Raw genomic sequence first — 9,159 nt, 5'->3', positions numbered from 1 at the left:
TTGTATTTCAATTTCATCATTACGAAAAACGCATGGCGACAATTACTTTAGAATAACGAAGTCTCTTTCTTGGATGTATTATTATTGATATGCGAATAAGGCTATAACGTGACAGTTACGTGTAGGTTAAACAGGTATTGAGGGTTGTCAACCTTCCACGCACGGAGGAACGCTCCGTGGCATAGGAAGGAGGGGTGAGAACATGGACTAAAATAATATTTGGTACCCCTGTGCATTAATAGTACCAACTAATCTTATTTAATTCCCCAAAAAATCCAGATAAACAGCTTTCCCCTATCTGTGATTAAGTAATTCATTGATGATGCAAATGATGAAGTTTGCCAATGCATTTTAATTCAAAAATTAGGATATCCAATATGGAAGTTCCAGAATAAGATGATCAGCCAAACAACACCCATGCACTCCCAGTTGACATTGTGTGTATTGAACCCACTGCGGACAAATTCTTCCTGCACAGAAAATTCTCCAGTGTCAAACCAACACTGAGTGTGTTAAATTTAACACTATCCCAGTGTCTATATGGTCCACATTTTTCAGTGTTAAATTAACACCGCGATTAGTGTAAAGCCTTATTTGCATATTTCCTTGCCCTTGCATTTCGAGTGAATTGTACAGTTACTACCCATGATTGTATTTGTTAGTGACAGAGACATGGTTGTTGCATTCATTAATTTCTAGCCCTGTGGCCTTCACCAAGTGAGATCCTAAGTGAATATGTTATCATTAAAATTCAATGATTTTAAGACAATACCATAGATATTTCACAAGGCCTTATTTTGAGGGCCTAGTTTTACCCTAATACAGTGGCCTGAAACTCATGGTTTACATTCCACATCAGACTTGCAAGTCACATTATGCTGGCTTGCAAAGGGATGTGAAATTCCTATTGGAATCCAGCCAGAGTGGGGATATCCAACATTTATAGTTTCTATTCACCCGCAATCTACATTCAGAATGACTGCCAGGGTTGGGAAGACTATAGATTACCTAAAGCCTGTAAACTGGAACAACCATTTCAGTAACCGGTGCAATAAATCCAAGAAACAGATTGGATTAGTTTAGAAAAATCTATGTTATTTATATTTGAGTAGCATAAGATTAATTAATCAATCAAATACATGCAAAAGCAAAGATATTGAAACAAACAATTCTAAAAATCAACCTGCAGTAGAACATGATGGGAAATATGATAATGATGGACCTGGCTTTGATTCTACTCTGGTTATTAACACCAACACTGGGGTTATTTTACGCCACTGAGTGTTCATTTAACTCTTACAAAGTTAATTTAACTCCTGAATGAAAACTCTAAATGTTAAACTGAAAAATCAACACTAGTTAACACTGGCCAGCTTGCTGTATGTGTCCTTTGTCATTTGCCCAATGGCAATCCAAACTGTATAGAAGGACTACCTTGCACATATTCATAATTTTATGTAAAGTAGCCAATATTGGCATAGGATATAGTCACTGGTGAAAGCTAATTGATTCTAAGGTCCATCACCGTTTTACGAGTATTGTCTTCAGAAATCCAAATTTGTCTTTAGCTTGTAGTCACAAATGCCTTTGATAATAGCCTAAGCTATATACTGTATCTTATTACAGCACCAATAGGCTTACTGTGCCTTAAACCGGATTTTGTCAGATTTCTTACAACCACCTAGCAAACAAGGCCTATGCCTATGCCGAACTCCATCAAATGAGGCCACCGCTGCCTTAAAATGAATACATAATCAAAATACATGAGTTAGATTCAATTGCCTGAGAAATATGACAAAGGAATTCTATAAGCAACTCTGCAATGGATAACATCCTAGGTTTCATTGTCAACTGATTCCAAATGTTGGCAGTAGTTTTAGCAGTCTGTAATAGGGTAACTATGAATAATGATTGGTGTTACTTACATAACATATGCCATTTAGCAGACGCTTTTATCCAAAGCGACTTACAAGTAATGTGTGCATACATTTGGGAATGGGTGGTCCCGGGAATCGAACATAATATCATGGCGTTACAAGCTCCATGCTCTACCAACTGAGCTACAAAGGACCACTTCCCAGATATCTTGAGTAAATATTTGCATTTTGGATGAAGTAAATGTAATCAAAAGAAATCCAGATGTTTCACATAGTGTGGAGAAGAAGTGTGGAAACAGAATGACGGGGACATTCAGTCAAAACATATCACACTATGGGTCAGATGAGGACACATCATAATACGCAGGCAGAGCAACATTCCATCATAAATGATCATTCAATAGCCTACTTCTTTTACATCGTTGTCCATGATTATGGAAGCATGATTCTGCTGTTTGATGAATACATCAACAGATTGTTTCAATGTGCAAACTGTATAACAATTTTAGTTTTGTTGATGAAATACGATCATCAAAAAAGGTTCCAGGTGTTTATTTGTGCTAATCTGACAGATGTTCACTACAGTTTGTACAAAATATAACCTATTGGTTGAGCATACCACAAATGTCATGAATGTACAGGTGTATGACTGACATCCATAAAAATGTCTGTCATACACCTGTACATACATGACATTTGTGGTATGCTCAACTTTCTTGTTATTGCCTCCGTGGGGTTGGCGTGTCTATGACGTGCATTTATTTGCAGATGAAATGTTGCAATTACAAACCCCACAGGTGATCAAACACTTAGCAAAAGAGCAAATAGAGGGCTTTGATTGTAAGGAGTTGCTGCTGCATGTTTTAAACAGAAAGTAATACTTTCAGGTTAGAAAGGGGCCACTGACATCACACAGCGAGATAAGGGTTTTTATATAGTAATAGAAAACCCTACAATATCTTTACACTGCACATAGAAACATAAATGCTTTCATTTTCCACAAAAATGCAATTTATGCTGCACTGTAGCCTAACGTAAAATTTTATTTTTAATATTTTTACATTAAGTTGTCCCTCCTTACACAGTTAATAGGCCTATCTATTGATTCATTAATCATTATGGAATAACTTTAGTGCCTACATTTTCTAATGCTTAAGAATAGTACAGCCATAAACGCATAAAGAAACATTGGTTCCAGTTATCATTTTGTATGATAATTTCATCATACTGGGCCACCAACAGAATCAATCAACCAAAACCTTCATACATGTGTATCAACCGATGAACCAACCATATAAGTATTGGGAACATGGGCTACAATGACAGCTTGTGTTGTTGTTTACACCAGATTACAAAGATGTAGCCTTGTGCTGCAGTCTTTTGCATTTCCAAGGATGCCGACTATAATGCTTTCGTCATCACGAACACTCAATCAACCTTGCTTACGGTTAGTCCCGCCCATTTAGAGTCCTTGATTTCAGGTAGCTAGAGTAGTTGGATAAATTAGCTTATGGATAAGTCAACAGAGGTTTATGTAGCTAGTTATGATAAATGTAAAAAAATAAATAAAAAAACTTCTGTCTTCTAGTGATTCAAGGTATTTTTTTCTAATAAGAATTATATTTCCTCGGACGAGAGAGTTGTCAAACCATCCCAGGCGATTGGCTTAGAGTTGACAAACCATCCCAGCGCAGCATGTTCGGTTGTGAAGACTCAGGTTTTCCACGTCAGTGTGTTTACCAAGAACAGATTGACAGCCGGTTTATGTGTTTCATTTCTCCATATTAGGAACAAATTACCGAACGAATCAATAGTTGTGGGTTTTAATATGACTCACGTACTGGGATGTCAAAATATTTGAATTGTCCTTATATGTTGTAATTGATTTTTGGTCATCACTGTTGGCCAGTTAGCTTGCTAGCTAACTAAGTTAGCTATCATCAGTTGAAATTGTACAGGACTCCATCTTGGAACTGCAACCATACAGGTAGGCTATTTTCACAGTTCAGTTTGGCTACACAGTTTTGCGCAATGGTAGTTTGCTAGTTGATGAGTCATAAATCCAGTAAAAGCTAATTTCACACAGTCATTGTTTCACCCCGACTGTGTGTCGTCAGCAGTGTAAACTACGGCAGAACGAGCTAGCCGACCTGTCCAATTTGACTGAGCCTAGCTAGCTACGTAACTTGATAGCTAACGTTAGCTAGCTAGTTGTCTCACCAAGTTAATGTTAGTTTAATCGTTGGCCGTGAAATATCTAACGTTGGGTTGCTACCTAATAGATAAAGCATATCGATAGCTGTATAAAATTATTTCCCAGGCCACTTGTCTATGTAGCTGGTTAGTTATTTAGCTAGCTAGATTGTAACATTGGTGTCAAGCCTATTACCCTAGTTAGTTAGCTACCTAACTTGTATGACCCATCACATGATTGGTGATCTAAATTCACTGCAGCATTAGGAATATTCTGTTGTAAATCAGCAACTCATGTTTAAAATGAAGATAATCCCAACATGTAAGCAAGCCTTTTACTTCTCAGCCAGCTAACTAGCTGGGCTAGCCTAATTATCGTAGCTATGCCAGGCCTGTAAATTACAAGGCAAGTTGAGTAGCTAGCTTGCTAGTGATGCTACTGTTAGGTTATCAATCCGTCCACAGTTGACACAGTAGCATAGTTGTCAGGATGTTACTGATAAACGAGCCTAAAACATGGGGATTTTCATGTAGCTAACTCATTTCAGTTAAGAAGACTGAAGACGCTAGCCACTTCCATACCAGTCAGAAGAAGTTAGGTGTTTTATCTCTGAACACTCAAGATGGTTTCTCCACGGACTGTTAGATAAGGGGAGCCTTGTGGCGTTAACAACACTCGGTGGAGACTGGAGATCCTGACTGCCAATATGTCCAGCCCTAGACATACCATGTAGTTATCCTGACCCTCACATCTCACCATTGTCACACACACTAATGGTTGCTAATACACCACTCAGTGTGGTGTATTAGCAATGATTATATGTATCAAAATTCTTCAAAATTGTAATATGTAGAACTATGTTAGTCAGTCCATGTCTTTCTGGGACTACTCACCTTCAAACTCCACAATGCTCCACTCTCCATCTGTCTACCTTATTCTCAGCTGGTTGACCAACAGACAATACACAGGTGTTGTAAGGACTTTTTTCTCAGATATAAAATTAAGTTTATGGATGAAATTTCCACCACTATTTAATGTAACATTTGAGAATGCTAAGATAGCCATCATACAACTTGGAAACTTTTTGTCAGTCATAAACAAATTTGTCCTCACTTTTCTTGCGGCCTATATTTGTTCTTGCCAGCATAATGTGTAGATCCCTTACTGTCCGCTATTAAAACAGAAAATACCATCATTAGCAAATTTACAGGATTCAAATATTCAACGTTAGCTACCACTAATGTGCAAGTTGTAGAAGTAAACAATTAACTTACTGATAGCTCATTCCATCTTGCCCAACCAATGCCTGTCCTGGTGCAGTCACTGGAGAAGAGTTCTGCTGTAGCTGCTGCTGTTGGAATAGTTGAGCTACTTGTGTTAGCCTTTCGTTCATATCAGCCACTGTGTTGTAGTCCGGCATCGGATTCAGCCTGGCTATAAGTTGTTACAAATCCATGCCCTCGTTTGGTGATGCATCGTTCCCTCGCACGAAGAGATTCCTGGCAGGCCCGAGGGTCCCATGAGCTAATGAGAAAAATTAGCTGTCAATAGCCGCTTGTCTCCTTTGCTGTATTTTACTAGGCATGGTTAGTTAGCTATCTGTTGGGTAGCTAACATTAGCCAACTATGTTTTGGTTGGTAGCTAGCTAGCTTACTTTGCTTGCCAGCTAACATTACCCCCTAAAACATTTACAAATAAACATTAGCTAGCTTGTTTTTAGTCAAAACAGCAACATGCAATTTCTTACTCTTATAACTAAAATCCATGTAACATGATCCTGTTAATAACTACAAGGTTTAACTAGCTATTAACATTAGTTATTGGCTGTAGTAATTTAACTTAGTGATCTAGCTAGATTGCTTTGTTGACAAATAATAAGACTGCTTCTTACCTTATTGCGGAATCGCATTCGGAAGGTTGTGGCCTTGGAGTGTAGAGTATTGCTGACTCCTAGTACCGTTTTATAAAGTTATCCTTAACCATTTCCATGGCTTGGTGCGACAAGTAAAAATTCCAGGAGTTGTTCATGGTTTAAAATGACCGGCAGTATAAAACACCCTCAAGGAAGTGGTATGGCAGAGCTTTTAAATTACCTTCATTTGATTGGTCATTTTCAACTGTCACGTCCTCACTTCTGGTTTTGTTTGTTTGATTGAATTGTTTGATTGAATTGTTTTCCTTTCAATCGCTACTCCTCTCCCTTTTATTCCTGTGCATTTGTTTGGCTGAGTTTGTGCCGGTGTTTCATGAAACTACACTTCCTGTCCCATCAAAACAGGACTTCTGGTACAAGTGCGTTGCTCACAATTACTTTATATTGTCACTCCAGCAGAGACAGAAGAGGAAGCGAGACATCTCACTGGCAAATATTTCATGGTTCATATACAAGTAGACCAGACCCAGCTGCTATTGCATTGGTGTCTATGGGAGAGCCACCCCTTAAGTTTACCGAAATTATGTAGCGCTGTGCATATTGCCGGTATAAAGTGCAGTTTGCCAGGACTACAGAGACAGTAAATGTGGTAGTACCAGTTTCAAGCAGGGCTGCTTTTTAGGAATTAGGCTACTTGGAGATAAAACTGTGCATAATCAAGGAGCCTAGCATTGGGAATTTGAGAGCAAAGCTACTGTTCATTTCTAAAATTCTAGCGTAAAAAACGTTTGATAATTTATCATTGTTTATTTGATAAAACAAAAGTATGAAACACTATCTGTTTGTTATATGAAACTTTACATTGTACTGTGAAACTGCTTGAGATCTTAATCCCATTTGTCAATCAGCCTTTTTAGCTTGGCCTTTAATCAATCAAATGAATTTATAAAGCCCTTTTTTCTGTAGCCTGAACAGCCGAAAAGCACATGGAATCGGATGTTTCAAGCCACATGCAAATCTGATTCCTGGCCATGTGATTTGTCTGAATGGTCAAATCTAATGTATTTGCCCTCAAGTGGTTTTAAACTGTTATTTGGCATATCGTGTTGCTTACGAGCTACTCTGACAGTTTGACAAGGACATGTAGTAGCTAACTAGCTTGTTAATTGTTTACAAACAAATGAGTGAATGTGTTAGAACTCTAAACAGCTATACCTAGCTTGCCAAAAAGGACTAATTTTGATTGTTGGGTCATTTTATCCTTTGAGGCTTTATTAAAAATGTTCTTAAACCTATAATTTTGAACATTGAAAGCATCTGGGAAACGTCCATGGCAGGCATTGTTCTCAGCTTAGCTTGTTATAGAACTTCTGAGTGATGGGAAGCACGAGCAAAACCACCAATCAGCCTACACCACTGCTCGCACACTAGTCGTTACTATGACAACTAGCGTAGCCATGTCAGCAAATGACTGCTGTCTGAACACACACATCCGATGTGGTCACTTGTAACTTGCTGTTTTGGACAGTCAGTATTCCAAAACCGATTTGAAAAATGACTGATTTGAGCATTAAGGCCTGCAGTGTGAACAAGGCTTAAGTCTATCATTCAAAGCTTGCATTTCAGCATTCCCACCCCCCTGTACCAATAACATCTCCCTGCAAAGACAGGCTATTATTTTTCTACAGTACCTTTCTCTGGCCGGCGTAAAGGTTAATCCAACCATTTTGAGGTAAATGGGGAAAATGCTACTCAAATATTAACATACGTCAATCTGATAATGTTCTGCTTGCCCAATTTTTGTCTTGAGGTGGTGTCCAGAGATACCCTCTGCTTTATGCTGATTTAGCTGTAGGATCAAGTAGTTCAGTGTAGACAGTTGCATTAACTGGCTGGTCTTTGACTACTAAGCTATTTTACATTAATTCATTTTATTGCTTAAGAGTAAGAAGTAGGCCTACTGCAAATTGATATCATTTATAGTTTGTCTTCTCAGATATCAGGATGGTCGACAAGAATATATACATTGTCCAAGGGGAGATTATTACTGTTGTAAGTGCCATCAAGAGGAATTCAAGGTGGAATACCCACACTCCTTTGGTAAGTTAATTTGTCTTGGTGAAGAAAAATGTTGTAACACAATGCTATTTACCAATCTAGGCTTAGTTTAACATAAGACAACAGTTTTTAGTGTTAATTGTAGAACTACCTGCTCCAGGAAGTAATGTGACAGACTTGGTACAAAAGGAAGAAAGATTAAAAAGTTAAGAGATAGATGGGGGGAAATTGTGTTTTCACAATGCTGTCATGGATGTGTTTGTGTAGTGTTAAGGCCTAATCTTCATTTAAAAAACAATACCGTAGCTCTATACATATGTGAGTAGAAGACAGCCATTGTATTAAAATTGTAGGCAGTGTGTTCATTTTTTTCAGATCTGCAGCATTTGATTAGTTTCACTTTTGAGGTTCAAAGTCCTCTCATTAATTTTAGTTGATGCCAATATTGTTTATTGTTTTACCTTTGTACAGGATGAAGAACAAGATCCATTGCTTAACAGCTTCAGCCACCTGAAGGAGACTCTCAACAATATAAAAGGTAATTACGTCATAATGACAAACACAGCACATCACATAACTGTTGTTCTATTTTGGGAAAGCAGATACCTGTAGTGAAGTCTCCTTTACTAATTCCTGACTAGCCCTCTTCTCTGTATAGTTGACTCATGAGGTCACCATTTCCTCCCTAACAGCATATTATACAGAGATACAGAGGATATGATAACACATGAAAGTTTATAACAATTATTCAATATATGAGAATGATGATAATTGTCATTGTTCCATGGAAGTGGACAAGCTTAAAACAAAAGCCAAATTTTCATTTTCAATTTTCCCTTCGCCAATACGTTACATGGATAAACCTCAGCCAGTCGGGACCTTGGGGCTAAACACATTCAGATTGTTATCACAAAGTACCTTCTCCAGCCTGAAGAGTAAGAGCATATTTAATCAGGTGTGCAGCAGATTTCCACAGAGAAATAGGCTGGCCTTTCACGTTTGTCAATATTATCTCTCCCAATGTCTTACTGGGGGGACTACTCAGCTTAATAATTTTAAGAAGTCCCATTGAAACGATATCACTGTTTGCTAATCTTTTATCCAAATTCCTCATTATGAACAAGACGGCGAAGGTAAATGTTAAGCTAAGTTGTGC

At 38.0% G+C, this 9,159-nt stretch overlaps 1 protein-coding gene across 8 annotated transcripts in view; it reads left to right on the top strand.

The window, feature by feature from the left end:
• Positions 1-3,563: 3,563 nt before the first annotated feature.
• The window catches only part of LOC106576680 (Golgi-specific brefeldin A-resistance guanine nucleotide exchange factor 1), a 74,152-nt gene continuing 68,556 nt past the window's right edge, over positions 3,564-9,159 (top strand). For 7 of the 8 annotated variants that reach the window (XM_014153983.2, XM_014153982.2, XM_014153981.2 and 4 more), the window contains exons 1-3: positions 3,566-3,864; positions 7,929-8,045; positions 8,475-8,541. In XM_014153983.2, coding sequence (XP_014009458.2) covers positions 7,950-8,045; positions 8,475-8,541 — 163 coding nt within the window. In that variant the 5' untranslated portion in view covers positions 3,566-3,864; positions 7,929-7,949. Of the gene's footprint in view, positions 3,865-7,928; positions 8,046-8,474; positions 8,542-9,159 lie in introns of all 8 variants that reach the window. The other variant, XM_014153976.2, reaches the window with a different exon arrangement.

Source organism: Salmo salar, chromosome ssa18, assembly GCF_905237065.1.
Source record: "Salmo salar chromosome ssa18, Ssal_v3.1, whole genome shotgun sequence".
NCBI classification, from domain to species: domain Eukaryota; kingdom Metazoa; phylum Chordata; class Actinopteri; order Salmoniformes; family Salmonidae; genus Salmo; species Salmo salar.
Note: the sequence above shows the minus strand (reverse complement) of the source record. Positions and strands in the feature narration are given on the sequence as shown.